The 22,266-nt window shown below is 51.2% G+C and overlaps 1 protein-coding gene and 1 pseudogene across 1 annotated transcript; one reads left to right on the top strand and one right to left on the bottom strand.

The window, feature by feature from the left end:
- The first annotated feature begins 736 nt into the window (after positions 1 to 736).
- On the top strand, positions 737 to 4,117 carry LOC123049174 (cytochrome P450 716B1-like). The gene is made up of 3 exons (XM_044472153.1): positions 737 to 1,685; positions 3,532 to 3,719; positions 3,806 to 4,117. Exons 1-3 carry the CDS (start codon positions 737 to 739, stop codon positions 4,115 to 4,117), a joined length of 1,449 nt encoding a protein of 482 aa, XP_044328088.1.
- A 333-nt stretch (positions 4,118 to 4,450) lies between these two features.
- On the bottom strand, positions 4,451 to 21,883 carry LOC123055747 (protein FATTY ACID EXPORT 6-like; annotated as a pseudogene).
- Between the last annotated feature and the right edge of the window lie 383 nt (positions 21,884 to 22,266).

Raw genomic sequence — 22,266 nt, 5'->3', positions numbered from 1 at the left:
GAAAGGGAATGGTTGACCAGAGGGGAAGGGAAAGCCACAATGGATTTGAGGCGCGCACCCTCCAGCGCGGGGGGGGGGGGGGGGGGGGGACCTGCGCAGATCCGCCGGTCCGTGGCGCGCCCCCGCCCATGGCCGGCCGTCTCGTTGCAGGAAACGCGGCGTCGAGGCCGGATCTGACGCAGCCGCCGTGGACGCAACGGATCCAAGGGTGGATGGCCGTGAAGGACCGCCGGGCCGAGGGGGGCCGCCCGGGGAGGGGGAGCGGCGACGCGGGGGGGGGGGGGGGGGCTCCGCGAGCTGCAGGCGGAGGAGCGGGCCATACGGCCGGGTTTGGTGGCCGCCGGGGCCGGAGCGGCCAGCGGCGGGAGCGGGAGCGTGGCTAACCTAGCGGAGCTACTCCTTCCTCCTCGAACGCGTCCCTCGAACAGACATGTTTTTGTATGGTTTTTGTGTTTGGAATATGGGCGGGAACAAGGCTACATCAAATTTATAGGCAAGCAGATGAAAACTACATATACCCTTTTCGTCTTCTACCGAGAGGGTATTTCAGCGTTTTGAAGCTCGTTGGCAATGCAAGATTCTTTCTGCTTTGAAATCTCCGATGCATAATTCTTAATTCGGCTAACCAGGTTCAGGTTGAAGTAACATGCTCATCCTCTCCTATATATATACTCCGAAGTTTCGTGTGCAGTTCCAGGTTCAGGTTGAGGTATCATCTTAACACCGATCACTCCCAATGGATTATTTGGCCGTAGTCGTGGCACTGGTTGTCACCGCCTCGTCCATTGCCATCCACCTCCTCACCAGAGCCAAGAAAGCACAGCCGGCCAACCTGCCGCCGGGCTCCCTCGGCCTGCCGGTGATCGGCCAGAGCCTCGGCCTCCTCCGCGCCATGCGCGGCGACGGCGGCAGCCGGTGGATCCAGGACAGGATCGACAGGTACGGGCCCGTGTCGAAGCTGTCGCTGTTCGGCACACCGACGGTGCTCCTGGCTAGTCCGGCGGCCAACAAGTTCATGTTCTTCAGCAGCGCGCTCTCCACGCGGCAGCCCCGGTCCGTGCAGCGCATACTCGGAGAGAACAGCATCCTGGACCTCCACGGCGCCGACCACCGGCGCGTCCGCGGCGCTCTTCTTGAGTTCCTCAGGCCGGACATGCTCAAGATGTACGTGGGCAGGATCGACGGCGAGGTGCGGCGCCACCTCGAGGAGAACTGGGCCGGCCGCACCACCGTGACGGTGCTGCCGCTGATGAAGCGGCTGACGTTCGACATCATCTCCGCGCTGCTCTTCGGCCTCGAGAGGAGCGGCGTGCGGGACGCCCTGGCCGGCGACTTTGTGCGCATGATCGAGGGCATGTGGGCCATCCCGGCGAACCTGCCGTTCACGGCCTTCAGCCGGAGCCTCAAGGCTAGCGGCAGAGCCCGCCGGGCGCTGGAGGGGATCACGCGGGAGAAGAAGGCGAAGCAGCTGGAGCACGGCAAGGCGGCGTCGCGGAACAACGACCTCATCACCTGCCTGCTCAGCCTGAGGGACGGCCATGGCGAGCGGCTGCTGACCGACGAGGAGATCGTGGACAACGCCATGGTTGCCCTCATCGCGGGCCACGACACGTCGTCCATCCTTATGACGTTCATGGTCCGCCACCTCGCCAACGATGACGCCACCCTCGCCGCCATGGTCGAAGGCAAGTGACCAGTGAGCAAAAACCATTAGTATTACCGAAAAAGGCTTTCGCTTCGCTTTATATATAAAAAAATCACCAACAACCCAGTACAACACACGCCATCAAAACACACGCACACATCCAAGGCAGGAAGGCGCTGAGCGCAACAACACCATCCCTAGCACTACAAGAGCCACCGGGGGCCTCAACCATGAACACGTCAACGTAAGGAGAAGAAGCTACATACGACGCACCGTGGGCTTCAAGGCGGTGCCTACAAGAAGGTTACGACACCGAAGTGCCGCCACTGCCCGACCCAAGGATCAGAGTTTCCTCCGGAGCAACACGACGGGTAGCGAGAGTCGCGGCGACGCCTTCAAGAAGGGTACGAGCTTCGCCGTCACCGGTCAATCCGAAGATAGAACAGGTTTTCACCCCGACCAATATTCACCGCCACCGAACGCCACACCCTGGCTACCACGCCGCCCACACGGCCATGGCCACCAGGCAGCACCAAGTCACGGGCTTTGCCCAGGAGCACCGCGACACCACCACCAGGGCCGCCGCCCCAGCATCCAGGACCTTGACGCCACCTCACCCGCCACCCACCGCTACCCCAACCAAAGAGACGAATGGAAAGGAACCGCCTTTCTCACTCCTGAGCAGTCCCCAGCGTCGAGACCCGATAGACCGGCCAAAACTGGCCACCATCGACCCGTCCTGCTGCCGGGCGCGAGACGAGCTCGGTCCTGCTGTCCGGCGCGAGACGAGTCAGGTCCTGCTGCCGGGCGTGAGACGAGTCCGATCCTGCTGCCGGGCGCGAAACGAGTCAGGTCCTGCTGTCGGGCGCGAGACGAGTCAGGTCCTGCTGTCGGGCGTGAGACGAGTCCGGTCCTGCTGCCGGGCGCGAGACAAGCTCGGTCTTGCCGCCGGGCGCGAGACGGGCGATGGGCGCCGCTGGGAGAGGGCCAACCCTTCGATGAAGGTAGCGCCCGAACGACGGGGAGAGGATCGAAGGTCGCCAAGACCGCTCACCGACAAGCAGACGCCGAAGAAGTCCAGCCGCCGCCGTGAAACGACCCAGACCACCGCCATGGGCCACCACCACGCCGTGGCAGCCCACATCCACGTCGGGACCCCGAGGGGCAGCCCCGAACCATCGCCACCACCCTCGCCGCCAACAGCCGCCGCACGCAAGGTCGGCCGAAGCCCACACCGCCGCCAGCGCCACCACCAGCACGAACCACCACCTCCATCACTGCGCCGCCACTCCACCTATCACCGCAGAGATGGCCGACCGCGGCCCAAGCTGCCCACAGAGACCCAGCCCGCGCCGCCCGCCAGATGTGGCAGCCGCTGCATCCGCCGCCGCCAGCGCAAGGACGGGCACGCCACCACCGGCGCCGCCGACCAAGCCCCTGCGCCAGATCGAGCGGATCTGGGCAGAGCCTCGCCCGCGCGCCGCCTCCCGAGCCGGAGCACCGCAGCCGCTGCGCTTCACCAGGACGCGTTGCCGACGCGCCGCCTCCGACCGCCGCACCACGCGCCCGCCGCCGCGCCGCCACCAGGAGCCGCCGTCCTGCGCCGGCCACTCCGAGCAGAGGAGAAGAAGGGGCCCCGCCGCCGCCGCGCCACCCGGGCTTTGCCGGTCAGCACCAGCCGGCGGCGGCGGGGGAGGAGGGGGAGAGGTGGGGACGAGGGGACCGGCGGCTAGGGTTTTCCCCCGGCGCTCGCAGGAGCGTCGCGGGAGAGGAGGAGGGGGCCTCCTGTGAGAACCATTAGTATTCCACAAAGTATCGGCATGTACGACAATCGGCAACAAGTGCCAACACTGCCACTGTCATGATGTGTGTGTTCCGTGACACAGAGCATGAAGAGATTGCCAGGAACAAAGGCGATGGGGAGGCTCTCACCTGGGAAGACCTGACGAAGATGAAGTTCACGTGGCGAGTCGCGCAGGAGACGCTCCGCATCGTCCCTCCAGTGTTCGGCAACTTCAGAAGGGCGCTCGAGGACGTCGAGTTCGACGGCTACTCCATCCCAAAAGGATGGCAGGTCACTTGCTAACTTTTGCCTCCTAGCACAATTCGTAGAAAGCATCAGCAACTTGGCTATAAACCTGATGTAAATATAAACCTCAGGTGTTCTGGACGGCAAACGTGACGCACATGGACGCGAGCATCTTCCAGGAGCCGACCAAGTTCGACCCGTCCCGGTTCGAGAACCAAACGGCGTCGGCAGCGCCACCGTGCTCCTTTGTCGCCTTTGGCGGCGGCCCGAGGATATGCCCCGGGATAGAGTTTTCCAGGATCGAGACGCTGGTGACGATGCACCACCTCGTGAGGCAGTTCAAGTGGAAGCTCTGCTGCAAGGAGAACACCTTCGTGAGGGACCCCATGCCGTCGCCGCTGCGCGGCCTGCCCATCGAAATCGAGCGCAGAACCGCTCCTTGATCATGACCAAACCTCGCAGCAATATCCGTATCATGGTCGGTCGGTCCCATTACAGCATTGCATTAGAGACTAGAGAGATGAGTGAAAATGTAGCTGGAGACAGGCCAAGAGGCCGATATATACATACATATATGTGCCACACAATTGCAGAGTTACTATGTTTCAGGATATAATCCAATATTTGTCTCCCAAGAATAAAATAGGCAACAACAGATATGATTTGCTTCACAGTTACTATTTGGGCATTTGGCATTCGTAAAGGCAACATGCACACCAGAAGACTGGAGATACGAGATCCAGCAGGCTCACTCGGCACTCACTGGGAAGTAAACCTCATTGCCTCCGTTTGATATCTTGTACACGTAGAATATCAGTACAAGTGCACTGCAAAACAATACACAAAGAGAGCATGTAACGGTGACGACGAGAAATGTTCTAAGGCCAGGGACCAAAAGGCAAGACAGATGTCTAGCAACGGAATAAATCAGACCTTATGGTTTGCTCCCGGTCCAGACAAAGAAGTGCATTTAAAAAGTACCCCCTAAAAAGAATGAATTCACATACGTACATGTGGGAATACTATGCGCACTCGCAATTTATTTGGGAAAATTATGTCCATTGGCATCCTTTTACAAAGAGAAAAAATACTGCATATATGTGCTATATTAGAGCAACTCTAACAGGACACGGATTAGGAGCTCTCGGGTGCCATGCACCCTATATGAATAGTAAAATGATAAAAAATGCTAGGTAAAAATCTGAAATTTTGGGGCATCAAATCTGATCGACTATTCTACTCCCGCATGAAGTTTCATGAAAAAATGACATCTATGGTATTCTTAGCAACAAAAAATATATTATATAAAAAAACTGTTTGAATGAATCGTAGGTCAGATTGTATTTTCTTCACTAAGAATACCATGGATGCCATTTCAGTCGCGAAACTTCGTACATGAGTAGAATGAACGACCAGGTTTGATACCCCGAAATTTCAGATTTTTTTATTTTTCCTAGTATTTTTTTTTATTTTACTATTCATATAGGGTGCATAGCACCCGAGAGCTCCTATGCATTTTCAAACTCTAAAAGTGCTATATCAGGCCGATCAGCATAATAACCGCCGATACGGCGATTTTGGCTGAAAAGGCCACTCTAGCAAAGCCGCCATATGCCCCTCGGCCTGCATAATTTATGGAGCTGGCTCAAAATCGAGCCGAGCCTCCATATTTGGAGGCTGGGGGGCATTGATATGAAGCGTCCTCCATCCCGCAACCGGTCACACGGGAGGGTAGTTTCATCTCGACCTCTTCCTCCTGCGCACAGCTCGATCAATGGCATTGTCGTCTGTACGGCTGCCACTTCCGCCCCTGCCAATGCTGCAGGGGCTTTTACACGGAGACGAGGGCTACTTAATGGCCGCCGCCGCGTTTCACGCCCGTTTCCCATCCGGACGGGGCAAACCCGCCGTAGTTTTCTGTCGGGGCACGCCCATTCATGGGTATATAAACCCCCATTACCATCCTTCGCCGACACCACCACTCACCCTATCTTCCCCCATGCCCGTCGCCACCCACTCCCCCCATTGGCCCCCTTCGCCGACCACCCCCCTCTGTTTCCCCTTCTCTGTCCCTGTGCCACTCAACCCCATCGAGCATGTCAGTGCAGGCGCACCCTCCTTGTGTACCTTTCCCCGGCGAGGCTGAAGGGTGTGGGACTACTCCGAGTAGTTCAACGAGGACGCGCGTCGTAACACTGAATCAACCATTGGCGCCCCCGCCTACCCACCGCCCTCGCCTACTTTGGCCACATGTCGATGGCCGCCTGGGCAGAAAGGAACCCACCGCTCACGCCGGCCTTCAAGAATGTGGCCTTACTCCGCATTAAGGACACACGTGCGTTCGTCAGCTGTGTGGCTGCGGAAGTCGCGGCGGCCGAAACCTCCCCCACATGCGAGGTCACTTCCAAGAGGAGGAAGAGCCCGTAGTTTTATGGTTGTTCAAATACTAGTTGTAATCCTCCTTGAAATCCATCTTGTAAATCCTAGTTCAAATCTAGCACAAAAGAACTTCCACTGTTGAGGTGGGGAAGGAAGGAACATATCAATATGAAGCTAATTTCAAAAGTTTGTTGTTTTATAGTTTTGGCATTGCTAGTGAATTCGGAAAATTGCCACAGTTCCTCTCCAAAACCGAGCATTGTAACAGTGAAACTAGTTTGCACCGAATTTCCTAAAAGAGCACAGTAATTGGCACTTACCGCTACTTTTAGCTAAATGCTAGTCGTATTAGGTTTTCTAAGGAACTTTTACATGTTTTTTTTCTCTCTGCTCTGCCCCGTCAAATTCTATAACTCCTCTCATCCCCACTTAAATTCTCCTAATCTCCTGCAAACACCATGGAGAAGCCAAACCACCTCAAAAATCTTGTGCCTGTGAAGGAAGATAAGTCCCTTCTGGAGAAGGTGGTAAAGTCTAGCGCAAAAATGTCAATAAGATCCATTAGGATGATGGTGTTGAAGCCTCCCACATCAATGGCAAGAAGTCCAGTTCGGATGGTGATACTGACACGTTTGGTTTGAAGGATAAAGAACCAAATTTGTTGTCAGTAAATTCAGATATAAATAAGCAAAACTTGACTTTTGCTAGAAACCAAGAGCAATTTAAAAATTTAGGGATCATTTTCTTAACATTTTCAAAGCGACAAGATTGATCCCTTTGTTGGGATGAAAGGTCACACCTTTCGAAGTGCATTTCCTCTTCAAATCGGTCATATAAACGTTGTAATCGGAAGTCAATTTCTTGCCACTCATGCATGAGGCTTCAGCACCATCCTCCAAATTGATCTTCTTGTCGTTGCTGCTGCGGGCTTCAGCACTTCCTCCAAAATGGACTTCTTCTACTTCACAGGTATACCAAAGTTGTTGAGGTGGTTTGGCTTCTCCATGGTATGTGCAGGAGATTAGGACAACTAAAGTTGGGATGAGATGAGTGATCGACTCTGGATGAGGAAGACGAGGGGAATGGGATGGAATAAATAATGGCTAGGACTGGTTATTGGGCCTTAATTACTATGTTGGAAATGTGAAATCTTCCATTGACCAAGTGAAATTAAGAAAGGGTAAACAGAGAAAAAAGATGTAGAAGTTCCTAAAAACCATTTCGATCGAAGCAAGTACAAATTAGGCTACATATGTTCAGGTACAAAGAAACCAAAACATCCTGTATGTTGATTTGGTGTTCCAATCACCTGGCACAATAAATAGTACTGTACCATCTAGACTATTTACATAAGAACATGCATGAGAAAAGAGCGAGTTTTGTACGAACCTGATGGAAGCAATTATTCCAGCTGGCACTACCTTTCTTGTTTTCATGTATCTTATTCCCATAACTATTGTTAATGCTGCAGCACAAACTGTTCAACAATAAACCTGATAAGATAATGTTTTACTAATGAAAGAAAACAGAAGTCTACAGCATTCACTAGTGAAACATCGTCAACTGGAACTACAGCATGGTCGTTGAACAGGGGCTAAATTCCAGAACCAAGCTCTCAAACATGACATTCCCAAAACAATTGTTGCAAATAATATTAAGTAAGTTTTCTTTTTTCTTTGTGTGGATTGACACACTGCAGATGATCCAACAAGAAGGCCAACTGGAACATCACAAGAATTGCCATTGAACATCCATGTAACAACATAGGCAAGTGTAAGCACTAGCAAAAGAAACATTATATGACAACAAGTTTATTTTGAATTTGAGTTTTGCTAATGGCCATCTGCTCCACAGTTGTATTGCTGCAGGACACTGAAATAACACATACAGTTCTAGGAATTTAAAAAGACCACATGGTGCAGCAGCAATCCACTTTCCCAAAATACTCTGCTAAATATTAAGTGAAATCATTTTCACTCTTGGACTATTGGTTTAGCAAGAAAGCTCAAGCAGATCCCAGTTTTAAATTAATAAAGACCAAGCGGCTAACGGTACAAATGATCAATGATGGGGATACTACCTTAAAAATAAAACTCACAAATGAGAGAAAAATAACACCCAAACACTGAAGAGAACCACAACTACAAGCATATGACAAGATATATAAAATAAAGGGGGTTATCTGAGGCTTGAATTCTTCATTATCCGATGATTGGCAAACCGAACACATTGGTGACAAATTGGGTCCAATACATTGCGAACATATTGGTGGATAATCTAAGCATTTTAGTTGTTGATGTAGATTAGAGGAAGTCCAGCTTAAAGAATTCTACCACCCCTAGTCCCTGTCGTCTGTTTTTTTTCGAAAAGGGGGGTTCGCCCCAGCCTCTGCATCTGAACGATGCATACGGCCAATATTATTAATAAGCAAAAGGTCCAACAAAAGACTCCAAGTCTCGAAAAGAAATACAAAAAAGGCTCACGAAGAGCTAAGCAATAATAGAAAAGCCACAACCGGCTGGCATAAAAAGGTATGAGCACTACATGCTTATCCTATTACATGACCGCCATCCAAACCGGTTGAAAATATCCCGTGCTACCATCTCCCATTGGGTAGACCCAGTAACCAAACGCTCCCCGGCCTCCGTCGGAGTGAGTAGGGACCACATACGGATCAATGCAGTGGCTCTGAAGATAACCTGCAAAAAATGAATGTCTGTTGTTCTGTTAAAGACCAGATCATTTCTGCAGTTCCAGACTGCCCATAATAAAGCACATACTCCCACACGAATGTGTCTCGCTGTATCGGTATCTATCCCATCAAGCCACATCCCAAATAACGTGTTGATAGAATTCGGTGGAGTAATGTTAAAGGTTATGTGAACCGACCGCCACATAATTTTTGCCAGAGGACAATCCAGAAAGAGGTGTTTGATTGATTCATTTTGGTTGCAAAAGCTACATCTTGTAGATCCTGTCCAATTGCATTTTGCCAAATTATCCTTTGTTAAAATAACTGTTTATGCACAAACCACATAAACACTTTAATTTTCAAAGGAACTTTAACTTTCCAAACATTTTTCGATCTAGGAATCACGCTAGAGTTAATAACATCCAAATACATGGATTTAACCGAGAACTCTCCATTCTTAGTTAGTTTCCAGCACAATTGATCAGGTTGTTGAGACAACTGAATATCCATCAATCTTCTCACAAGATTGAGCCAGGCTTCCCAACGGTTTCCCACTAGCGTCCTCCAAAATTGAATATTGAGCGGAGTGGACTGTAGAACTGTTGCAACGTAAGCGTCTTTACGCTGAACAATGTTATACAAAGAAGGATATTGGAGTGCGAGGGGCGTCTTCCCCAGCCATGTATCCTCCCAGAACCTCGTAGCAGTACTGTTTCCAACTATGAACCTTGTCCTATTGAGAAAGAGTGGTTTAACTCTCATCAGTCCTTTCCAAAAAGGCGAATCAGTCGGCCTCACTGTCACCTGGGATAGGGTTCTAGAGTGAAGGTATTTGTTTCGCAAGATCTGAGCCCATGTGGCTTCCGTCTCGACAGAAAGCTTAAACAGCCACTTGCTAAGGAGACATCTGTTCTTCACTTCCAGATTCTCAATACCTAGACCCCCTTGGTCTTTCGGCCTACAAATGATATCCCATTTAGCAAGTCTGTATTTTTGCTTCAGTTCATCACTCTGCCAGAAGAAGCATGATCGATAAAAGTCTAGCCTCTTCCGGACCCCAACCGGTACCTCAAAAAAGGAGAGAAGAAACATGGGCATACTCGTGAGGACCGAATAATAAGAATTTATCGTCCTCCGTATGACATCAGCTTGCCTTTCCAGCAACTCAATTTCTTCTCAAAACGGTCCTCAATGCACTTCCATTCTCTGTTGGTCAGCTTACGATGGTGAATTGGTATACCTAAATACGTGAAAGGTAAAGCCCCTAATTCACACCCGAACAATTGTTTGTACGCATCTTGGTCATCATTAGCTCCCCCGAAACAAAACAGTTCGCTCTTATGGAAATTAATCTTTAACCCGGTCAATTGTTCGAATAAGGATAACATGAGCTTCATGTTTCGCGCTTTTGACAAATCATGCTCCATGAAGATGATAGCATCATCGGCATACTGAAGAATGGATACACCTCCGTCAACTAAGTGCCGGACGAGGCCACCTACCTGATCCGCGTCCTTAGCCCTTCCTATAAGAATTGTCAACATATCGACCACTATGTTGAATAGAATAGGTGACATCGGATCTCCTTGCCTTAGCCATTTGTGTGTTTGGAAGTAGTGACCTATATCATCATTCACTTTAATCCCAACACTCCCTTTTTGCGTAAAAGAGTCTACCTGATGTCTCTAGGCCTGATCAAAACCTTTCATATGCAATGCCTATTGAAGGAAGGGCCATTTGACCTTATCATATGCTTTCTCAAAGTCCACTTTGAAAACAACTCCGTCTAGTTTTTTCGTGTGGATTTCATGGAGCGTTTCATGCAGGACGACAACCCCTTCTAGGATGTTTCTGTCCGGCATGAAAGCGGTTTGGGACGGCTGCACCACAGAGTGCGCAATTTGCGTAAGCCTATTAGTCCCAACCTTGGTGAAAATTTTGAAACTTACATTAAGAAGACAGATAGGCCTGAACTGCTCAATACGAACGGCCTCTGTTTTCTTACGAAGTAGAGTTATCGTTCCAAAATTAAGTTGAAACAACTGAAGCTGTCCAGAGAATAGATCATGGAATGTGTAATAAATAAATTAAGTTCTTAACTGACAACGGATGCACCTCCTAGGACACTGCATTTGAAACATTTCATCTTCTACATTTTAACCTCCATGCCAACGTTAGTCCATGATGCATCCCTGCCCTACGCGCATAGCCGATTTTTCAGCACAAAGATGAAATAATGACCAAAGCTCCCAGTGTTACTCGCCCACCTCTGACTAGCATCAGCTAAGAGCATCTCCAGCCGTTGGCCCCCCAAGCGGCAATTTTACGCGCCCCCTGGGGGCGAGCCGGCGCTAAAATCGGCACGGGGGCGAGCAGGTTCGCAGCCGCTCGCCCCAGACGCTTTTTTTATTTCAAAAATATGAATTCGGCAAAGTTCGGCTAAAATTCGGCAAACTTGACATTAATATTCAACATGTTCGGCGTTTTACATAAATTATTTTAAAAAATAGGCATCTACGGGGCGAAGAAATCGATCAGCGAGGCGAAGTCGCCGACGTCGCCGCCGTCCTCGTCATCGTCGTCGGACTTCTCCTTCTTGATGGCGCGGCCGCCCCTGCTGGACCCCTGCCCGACGTCTCCATGGCGGACCGGCGGTGGCGGCGCGTCGTCGTCGTCGTCGCTGTCGTCGAGGACGACGATGCCCCCCTCGTCCCGGCCACGGCGACGAGCTGCGAACTGCGCTAAGGCGGCGCACTAGCGCTCCCTCTCCGTCTGCAGCCAGTCGTCGTGCGCCCATTTGAGGGCCGCTTCGTCGTCGAGCGCCTCCTCCTTGACGGCGGGGAGTCCCGGCTCCATCTTGATGGTGGCGAGCCCCGGCTCCGTCTTCGGCTCGACGAAACGCGGAGGAGCCGAGGAGGAGGCACACCGGCCGCCCTCGTTGATGACGATGCCGACGTTGTGGGTGCGCCGGCCGAGTGGTGTCTCCGCGGCGGGCTCTGCCTTGATGCCGAGGAGCGCTGGCGAGCTGGAAGAGTGGGAAGAGGAGCGGGAGGAGGATGAAGAGTGGGAGGAGGAGGAGCCGCCGAACCTCCTGGGCACCCACGGCTCGGCGCTCCGGCGAGGGGCCGGCACGGCCGCCGCCGCGGCGGGGTACGCCAGCGACGGGTTGTTGCCGCCCTCGAGGTGCGTTATCACCTCGTGCAGGGTTTGGCCGGGGACGCCCCACCAGAGGCGACGCCCGTCACTGTTCTTCACGCTGCCGACCACCGGCGCCCCGTTCGTGGACGCCAGCCGCTGCGCCTGCCGCCGCTGGAAGTAGTCCGCCCACGCGGCGTTGTTGTCGGCGGCATACTGGGGCAGGGCGCGCTGCTCCTCCGACAAGGACGACTGCACGCGGTCGACCTCGGCGGCGAAGAAGCCAGGGCACGCGTCGACGTCGGGCACGGGGGGATGAGGACGCTGTTGGAAATATGCCCTAGAGGCAATAATAAATGGTTATTATTATATTTCTTTGTTCATGGTAATTGTCTATTATTCATGCTATAATTGTATTGTCCGGAAATCGTAATACATGTGTGAATACATAGACCACAACGTGTCCCTAGTAAGCCTCTAGTTGACTAGCTCGTTGATCAACAGATAGTCATGGTTTCCTGACTATGGACATTGGATGTCGTTGATAACGGGATCACATCATTAGGAGAATGATGTGATGGACAAGACCCAATCCTAAGCATAGCATAAAAGATCGTGTAGTTTCGTTTGCTAGAGCTTTTCCAATGTCAAGTATCTTTTCCTTAGACCATGAGATCGTGCAACTCCCGGATACCGTAGGAGTGCTTTGGGTGTGCCAAACGTCACAACGTAACTGGGTGACTATAAAGGTGCATTACGGGTATCTCCGAAAGTGTCTGTTGGGTTGGCATGGATCGAGACTGGGATTTGTCACTCCGTGTGACGGAGAGGTATCTCTGGGCCCACTCGGTAATGCATCATCATAATGAGCTCAATGTGACTAAGGCGTTAGTCACGGGATCATGCATTGCGGTACGAGTAAAGAGACTTGCCGGTAACGAGATTGAACAAGGTATTGGGATACCGACGATCGAATCTCGGGCAAGTAACATACCGATTGACAAAGGGAGTTGCATACGGATTGATTGAATCCTCGACACCGTGGTTCATCCGATGAGATCATCGTGGAACATGTGGGAGCCAACATGGGTATCCAGATCCCGTTGTTGGTTATTGACCGGAGAGGCGTCTCGGTCATGTCTGCATGTCTCCCGAACCCGTAGGGTCTACACACTTAAGGTCCGGTGACGCTAGGGTTGTAGAGATATATGTATGCAGAAACCCGAAAGTTGTTCGGAGTCCCGGATGAGATCCCGGACGTCACGAGAGGTTCCGGAATGGTCCGGAGGTGAAGAATTATATATAGGAAGTCAAGTTTCGGCCACCGGGAAAGTTTCGGGGGTTACCGGTATTGTACTGGGACCACCGGAAGGGTCCCTGGGGTCCACTGGATGGGGCCACCTGTCCCGGAGGGCCCCATGGGCTGAAAGTGGAAGGGAACCAGCCCTTAGTGGGCTGGGGCGCCCCCCTTGGGCCTCCCCCCATGCGCCTAGGGTTGGGAACCCTAGGGGGGGAGCTTCCCCCTTGCCTTGGGGGGCAAGGCACCCCGTTCCACCCCTTGGCCGCCGCCCCCTCAACCCTAGATGGGTTTTGGCCGGCCCCCCCTCCCAAGGGGGCCTATATAAAGGGGGGAGGGAGGGCAGCAACCTACAGCCTTGGGCGCCTCCCTCCTCCCCTGCAACACCCCTCTCTCTCTCGCAGAAGCTCGGCGAAGCCCTGCCGGAGACCCGCTACATCCACCACCACGCCGTCGTGCTGCTGGATCTCCATCAACCTCTCCTCCCCCCTTGCTGGATCAAGGAGGAGACGTCGCTGCACCATACGTGTGTTGAACGCGGAGGTGCCGTCCGTTCGGCACTCGGTCATCGGTGATTTGGATCACGGCGAGTACGACTCCGTCATCCACGTTCATTGGAACGCTTCCGCTCGCGATCTACAAGGGTATGTAGATGCACTCCTTTCCCCTCGTTGCTAGTAGACTCCATAGATGCATCTTGGTGAGCGTAGGAAAATTTTAAAATTATGCTACGATTCCCAACAGTGGCATCATGAGCCAGGCCTATGCGTAGTTACTATGCACGAGTAGAACACAAAGCAGTTGTGGGCGTTGAGTTTGCCAATTCTTCTTGCCGCTACTAGTCTTTTCTTGTTTCGGCGGCATTGTAGGATGAAGCGGCCCGGACCGACCTTACACGTACACTTACGTGAGACAGGTTCCACCGACTGACATGCACTAGTTGCATAAGGTGGCTAGCGGGTGTCTGTCTCTCCTAGTTGCATAAAGGGTCCTTATGAAGGGTAAATAGAAATTGGCAAATCACGTTGTGGTCTTCCGTAGGTAAGAAACGTTCTTGCTAGAAACTTACAAACCACGTAAAAACTTGCAACAACAATTAGAGGACGTCTAACTTGTTTTTGCAGCAAGTGCTATGTGATGTGATATGGCCAGAAGATGTGATGAATGATATATGTGATGTATGAGATTGATCATATTCTTGTAATAGGAATCACGACTTGCATGTCGATGAGTATGACAACCGGCAGAAGCCATAGGAGTTGTCTTTATTATTTTATATGACCTGCGTGTCATTGAATAACGCCATGTAAATTACTTTGCTTTATTGCTAAACGCGTTAGCCATAGAAGTAGAAGTAATCGTTGGCGTGACGACTTCATGAAGACACAATGATGGAGATCATGATGATGGAGATCATGGTGTCATGCCGGTGACGAAGATGATCATGGTGCCCCAAAGATGGAGATCAAAGGAGCACAATGATATTGGCCATATCATGTCACTATTTGATTGCATGTGATGTTTATCATGTTTTTGCATCTTATTTGCTTAGAACGACGGTAGTAAGTAAGATGATCCCTTATAATAATTTTAAGAAAGTGTTCACCCTAACTGTGCACCGTTGCGAAGGTTCGTTGTTTCGAAGCACCACGTGATGATCGGGTGTGATAGATTCTAACGTTCGAATACAACGGGTGTTGACGAGCCTAGCATGTACAGACATGGCCTCGGAACACACGCAATACACTTAGGTTGACTTGACGAGCCTAGCATGTACAGACATGGCCTCGGAACACGGAGGACCGAAAGGTCGAGCATGAGTCGTATAGAAGATACGATCAACATGGAGATGTTCACCGATCTTGACTAGTCCGTCTCACGTGATGATCGGACACGGCCTAGTTAAACTCGGATCATGTTTCACTTAGATGACTAGAGGGATGTCTATCTGAGTGGGAGTTCATTAAATAATTTGATTAGATGAACTCAATTATCATGAACTTAGTCTAAAATCTTTACACTATGTCTTGTAGATCAAATGGCCAACGTTGTCCTCAATTTCAACGCGTTCCTAGAGAAAACCAAGCTGAAAGATGATGGCAGCAACTATACGGACTGGGTCCGGAACCTGAGGCTCATCCTCATAGTAGCCAAGAAAGATTATGTCTTAGAAGCACCGCTAGGTGATGCACCAATCCCACAGAACCAAGACGTTATGAACGCTTGGCAATCACGTGCTGATGATTACTCCCTCGTTCAGTGCGGCATGCTTTACAGCTTAGAGCCGGGTCTCCAAAAGCGTTTTGAGAAACATGGAGCATATGAGATGTTCGAGGAGCTGAAACTGGTTTTTCAAGCTCATGCCCGGGTCGAGAGATATGATGTCTCCGACAAGTTCTTCAGCTGTAAAATGGAGGAGAACAGTTCTGTTAGTGAGCACATACTCAGAATGTCTGGGTTGCACAACCGCTTGTCTCAGCTGGGAGTTAATCTCCCGGATGACGCGGTCATTGACAGAATCCTCCAGTCGCTTCCACCAAGCTACAAGAGCTTTGTGATGAACTACAATATGCAGGGGATGGAAAAGACCATTCCCGAGGTATATTCAATGCTGAAATCAGCGGAAGGGGAGATCAGAAAAGAACATCAAGTGTTGATGGTGAATAAAACCACTAAGTTCAAGAAGGGCAAGGGTAAGAAGAACTTCAAGAAGGACGGCAAGGGAGTTGCCGCGCCCGGTAAACCAGTTACTGGGAAGAAGTCAAAGAATGGACCCAAGCCCGGGACTGAGTGCTTTTATTGCAAGGGAAGTGGTCACTGGAAGCGGAACTGCCCCAAATATTTAGCGGACAAGAAGAAGGCCGGCAACACCCAAGGTATATGTGATATACAAGTAATTGATGTGTACCTTACCAGTACTCGTAGTAGCTCCTGGGTATTTGATACCGGTGCGGTTGCTCATATTTGTAACTCAAAGCAGGAACTACGGAATAAACGGAGACTGGCAAAGGACGAGGTGACGATGCGCGTCGGGAATGGTTCCAAGGTCGATGTGATCGCCGTCGGCACGCTACCTCTGCATCTACCCACGGGATTAGTTTTAAACCTCAATAATTGTTATTTAGTGCCAGCTTTGAGCATGAACATTGTGTCTGGATCTCGTTTAATTCGAGATGGCTACTCATTTAAATCCGAGAATAATGGTTGTTCTATTTATTTGAGAGATATGTTTTATGGTCATGCCCCGCTGGTCAATGGTTTATTTTTGATGAATCTCGAACGTGATGTTACACATGTTCATAGTGTGAATACCAAAAGATGTAAAGTTGATAACGATAGTCCCACATACTTGTGGCACTGCCGCCTTGGTCACATTGGTGTCAAGCGCATGAAGAAGCTCCATGCAGATGGACTTTTGGAGTCTCTTGATTACGAATCATTTGACACGTGCGAACCATGCCTCATGGGTAAGATGACCAAGACTCCGTTCTCCGGAACAATGGAGCGAGCAACCAACTTATTGGAAATCATACATACCGATGTGTGTGGTCCAATGAGTGTTGAGGCTCGCGGAGGATATCGTTATGTTCTCACTCTCACTGATGATTTAAGTAGATATGGATATGTCTACCTGATGAAACACAAGTCTGAAACCTTTGAAAAGTTCAAAGAATTTCAGAGTGAGGTTGAGAATCAACGTGACAGGAGAATAAAATTCCTACGATCAGATCGTGGTGGAGAATATTTAAGTCACGAGTTTGGTGCACACTTAAGGAAATGTGGAATAGTTTCACAACTCACGCCGCCTGGAACACCTCAGAGAAATGGTGTGTCCGAACGTCGTAATCGCACTCTATTGGATATGGTGCGATCTATGATGTCTCTTACCGATTTACCGCTCTCATTTTGGGGCTATGCTTTAGAGACTGCCGCATTCACTTTAAATAGGGCTCCGTCGAAATCCGTTGAGACGACACCGTATGAATTATGGTTTGGGAAGAAACCTAAGCTGTCGTTTCTAAAAGTTTGGGGATGCGATGCTTATGTCAAGAAACTTCAACCTGAAAAGCTCGAACCCAAATCGGAAAAATGCGTCTTCATAGGATACCCTAAGGAAACTATTGGGTATACCTTCTACCTCAGATCCGAAGGCAAGATCTTCGTTGCCAAGAACGGGTCCTTTCTAGAGAAGGAGTTTCTCTCGAAAGAATTGAGTGGGAGGAAAGTGGAACTTGATGAGGTGATAGTCACCCCTTCCGAACCGGAAAGTAGCGCAGCGCGGGAAAATGTTCCTGTGGTGCCTACACCGACTGGGGAGGAAGTTAATGATGATGATCATGAAGCTTCGGATCAAGTTACTGAACTTCGTAGGTCCACAAGGACACGTTCCGCACCAGAGTGGTACGGCAACCCTGTCCTGGAAATCATGTTGTTAGACAACGGTGAACCTTCGAACTATGAAGAAGCGATGGCGGGCCCGGATTCCGACAAATGGCTAGAAGCCATGAAATCCGAGATAGAATCCATGTATGAAAACAAAGTATGGACTTTGACTGACTTGCCCGATGAGCGGCGAGCCATAGAAAACAAATGGATCTTTAAGAAGAAGACGGACGCGGATGGTAATGTGACCATCTACAAAGCTCGACTTGTCGCTAAGGGTTATCGACAAGTTCAAGGGGTTGACTACGATGAGACTTTCTCACCCGTAGCGAAGCTGAAGTCCGTCCGAATCATGTTAGCAATTGCCGCATACTATGATTATGAGATATGGCAGATGGACGTCAAAACGGCATTCCTTAACGGCTTCCTTAAGGAAGAGTTGTATATGATGCAGCCGGAAGGTTTTGTCGATCCTAAGAATGCTAACAAAGTATGCAAGCTCCAGCGCTCAATCTATGGGCTGGTGCAAGCATCTCGGAGTTGGAACATTCGCTTTGATGAGATGATCAAAGCGTTTGGGTTTACACAGACTTATGGAGAAGCCTGTGTTTACAAGAAAGTGAGTGGGAGCTCTGTAGCATTTCTCATATTATATGTGGATGACATACTATTGATGGGAAATGATATAGAATTCTTGGAAAGTATAAAGGCCTATTTGAATAAGTGTTTTTCAATGAAGGACCTTGGAGAAGCTGCTTATATATTAGGCATCAAGATCTATAGAGATAGATCAAGACGCCTCATTGGTCTTTCACAGAGTACATACCTTGACAAGATATTGAAGAAGTTCAATATGGATCAGTCCAAGAAGGGGTTCTTGCCTGTATTGCAAGGTGTGCAATTGAGCACGGCTCAATGCCCGACCACGGCAGAAGATATAGAAAAGATGAGTGTCATCCCCTATGCCTCGGCCATAGGGTCTATTATGTATGCCATGCTGTGTACCAGACCTGATGTAAACCTTGCCGTAAGTTTGGTAGGAAGGTACCAAAGTAATCCCGGCAAGGAACACTGGACAGCGGTCAAGAATATCCTGAAGTACCTGAAGAGGACTAAGGATATGTTTCTCGTTTATGGAGGTGACGAAGAGCTCGTCGTAAAGGGTTACGTCGACGCTAGCTTCGACACAGATCTGGATGACTCGAAGTCACAGACCGGATACGTGTATATTTTGAATGGAGGAGCAGTAAGCTGGTGCAGTTGCAAGCAAAGCGTCGTGGCGGGATCTACATGTGAAGCGGAGTACATGGCAGCCTCGGAGGCAGCACAGGAAGCAGTCTGGATGAAGGAGTTCATTACCGACCTAGGGGTGATTCCCAATGCGTCGGGCCCGATGACTCTCTTCTGTGACAACACTGGAGCTATTGCCCTTGCGAAGGAGCCCAGGTTTCACAGGAAGACCAGGCATATCAAGCGTCGCTTCAACTCCATTCGTGAAAGTGTTCAAAATGGAGACATAGATATTTGTAAAGTACATACGGACCTGAATGTAGCAGATCCGTTGACTAAACCTCTCCCTAGGGCAAAACATGATCAACACCAGGACGCAATGGGTGTTCGATTCATCACAATGTAACTAGATTATTGACTCTAGTGCAAGTGGGAGACTGTTGGAAATATGCCCTAGAGGCAATAATAAATGGTTATTATTATATTTCTTTGTTCATGGTAATTGTCTATTATTCATGCTATAATTGTATTGTCCGGAAATCGTAATACATGTGTGAATACATAGACCACAACGTGTCCCTAGTAAGCCTCTAGTTGACTAGCTCGTTGATCAACAGATAGTCATGGTTTCCTGACTATGGACATTGGATGTCATTGATAACGGGATCACATCATTAGGAGAATGATGTGATGGACAAGACCCAATCCTAAGCATAGCATAAAAGATCGTGTAGTTTCGTTTGCTAGAGCTTTTCCAATGTCAAGTATCTTTTCCTTAGACCATGAGATCGTGCAACTCCCGGATACCGTAGGAGTGCTTTGGGTGTGCCAAACGTCACAACGTAACTGGGTGACTATAAAGGTGCATTACGGGTATCTCCGAAAGTGTCTGTTGGGTTGGCACGGATCGAGACTGGGATTTGTCACTCCGTGTGACGGAGAGGTATCTCTGGGCCCACTCGGTAATGCATCATCATAATGAGCTCAATGTGACTAAGGCGTTAGTCACGGGATCATGCATTGCGGTACGAGTAAAGAGACTTGCCGGTAACGAGATTGAACAAGGTATTGGGATACCGACGATCGAATCTCGGGCAAGTAACATACCGATTGACAAAGGGAATTGCATACGGATTGATTGAATCCTCGACACCGTGGTTCATCCGATGAGATCATCGTGGAACATGTGGGAGCCAACATGGGTATCCAGATCCCGCTGTTGGTTATTGACCGGAGAGGCGTCTCGGTCATGTCTGCATGTCTCCCGAACCCGTAGGGTCTACACACTTAAGGTCCGGTGACGCTAGGGTTGTAGAGATATATGTATGCGGAAACCCGAAAGTTGTTCGGAGTCCCGGATGAGATCCCGGACGTCACGAGAGGTTCCGGAATGGTCCGGAGGTGAAGAATTATATATAGGAAGTCAAGTTTCGGCCACCGGGAAAGTTTCGGGGGTTACCGGTATTGTACCGGGACCACCGGAAGGGTCCCGGGGGTCCACCGGGTGGGGCCACCTGTCCCGGAGGGCCCCGTGGGCTGAAAGTGGAAGGGAACCAGCCCTTAGTGGGCTGGGGCGCCCCCCTTGGGCCTCCCCCCATGCGCCTAGGGTTGGGAACCCTAGGGGGGAGCTTCCCCCTTGCCTTGGGGGGCAAGGCACCCCTTCCACCCCTTGGCCGCCGCCCCCCAACCCTAGATGGGTTTTGGCCGCCCCCCCTCCCAAGGGGGCCTATATAAAGGGGGGAGGGAGGGCAGCAACCTACAGCCTTGGGCGCCTCCCTCCTCCCCTGCAACACCCTCTCTCTCTCTCGCAGAAGCTCGGCGAAGCCCTGCCGGAGACCCGCTACATCCACCACCACGCCGTCGTGCTGCTGGATCTCCATCAACCTCTCCTCCCCCCTTGCTGGATCAAGAAGGAGGAGACGTCGCTGCACCGTACGTGTGTTGAACGCGGAGGTGCCGTCCGTTCGGCACTCGGTCATCGGTGATTTGGATCACGGCGAGTACGACTCCGTCATCCACGTTCATTGGAACGCTTCCGCTCGCGATCTACAAGGGTATGTAGATGCACTCCTTTTCCCCTCGTTGCTAGTAGACTCCATAGATGCATCTTGGTGAGCGTAGGAAAATTTTAAAATTATGCTACGATTCCCAACAGACGCCGCCGTTGCTGAGCTTCCACCCCGTCGGCCCGGCGCGCATGTCCGGCGGCGCCGGGATGTTCGCCTCGAAGAGCAGCCACGATTCGCATTCTTGGAGAGAGCGGCGGCCGAAGCCGTTGGCTGCCGCGGCGTCGCCGGGGAAGCGTTCCGCCATGGAGAGAAGGAGGGGAAGGGGAGGGAAGGGGAGAGCGGCAGTGCTCCGCGGCGGAAGGGAGGGGCGGCGGCTGGTTTGGGCTCGGCGGACTGGGTGGCGAGCGGCGAGGGAAGCCTCTGGTTTTATAGCCCCAGGCGCCGTGTGAACGCGTGCCGGAAGGGGAGGCGTCGCCGCGCCAGGCAGCCCGTGACGCGCCGCCCGTGAGGAATCAATGGCAAGGCTGACCGGCGGCAGCCTTGCCATTGATTCCCCCGCGGGAAATCGAGGCGTTCTGGGGAAGACGAGGCGCGTGTCGCTAACTTGGCAGGCCCGCCGCGTTTTCGCGCCAAAACCGCTCGCCCCGGCGCCCCCGAGCGCCCCCAGCGCGCCAGGTTTGGCCTGGGGCCGCCGGCGCCAATTTCGGCCCAAGCCGGCGAAAAATGGGTTCCTGGGCGTGACTGGACCGATTTTTGGGCGCCGGCGCGGCAAAAACGCCTGGAAAGGGCCTGTTGGGGCCGCGGCTGGAGATGCTCTAAGCCTACAGTGAGACGACGAAAATGAAGGGGATGGATGCCAGCAGTAATTGTAGCAGTAACGGACCGGTGTGCGGACGGTGGCGAAGAGGGAGCTAGAGTGGCCACCCGTGAAGGCCCAGATGCTGAGAGCGCCGGCGAGGAGGGGCGCGCCTCCGAATCCTGCTGCAGCGGCCAACGAAGCCACGCTCCCCCGCTTGACGTAGCCAGCGACGCCGCCGCCGAGTACTACCAGGCCGTAAGGGATGGTGACGTAGAAGTCATCCATGCCGCTCCCGGATCCTCCCTTCCTGCTCCCCACCGGCGGCTGTGGTAAATCTCGCCTGATCGCCTTGACTCTCCCCTGCGGCGACTTCTCTGATTCTCACCCCCTGCTCCTCTTCGGGCGTGTTCATCAACTCTCCACAGCGTATGAGACCTCTTGTTGAACGCCCACCGGCGTCAAACAGGGAAAACCCTCCTCCTCCTCCTTCTTTCTTTTATTTTTTTTCTTTTGAAATTTATTCTAATTTTTTTAAATCACAATCATAAAAACAGTCATGAATTCAAAAACTTTCGAAAAAATAAACATCTTTCTACTTTTAAAATCCGGATTTGTAAAAAATTTCCAGCGTATACACATATGTTCATTGTATTATAAAATTTACTGTA

This window comes from Triticum aestivum, chromosome 2D, assembly GCF_018294505.1.
Source record: "Triticum aestivum cultivar Chinese Spring chromosome 2D, IWGSC CS RefSeq v2.1, whole genome shotgun sequence".
Lineage (NCBI taxonomy): Eukaryota > Viridiplantae > Streptophyta > Magnoliopsida > Poales > Poaceae > Triticum > Triticum aestivum.
This window is presented reverse-complemented; position numbering and strand designations above follow the sequence as displayed.

Coding starts and splice junctions, on each gene's coding strand:
- LOC123049174 (XM_044472153.1), top strand. CDS start 737: ATGGATTATTTGGCCGTAGTCGTGGCACTGGTTGTCACCGCCTCGTCC. Junction 1,686..3,531: donor CCTCGCCGCCATGGTCGAAG/GCAAGTGACCAG, acceptor TCCGTGACACAG/AGCATGAAGAGATTGCCAGG. Junction 3,720..3,805: donor CCATCCCAAAAGGATGGCAG/GTCACTTGCTAA, acceptor TATAAACCTCAG/GTGTTCTGGACGGCAAACGT.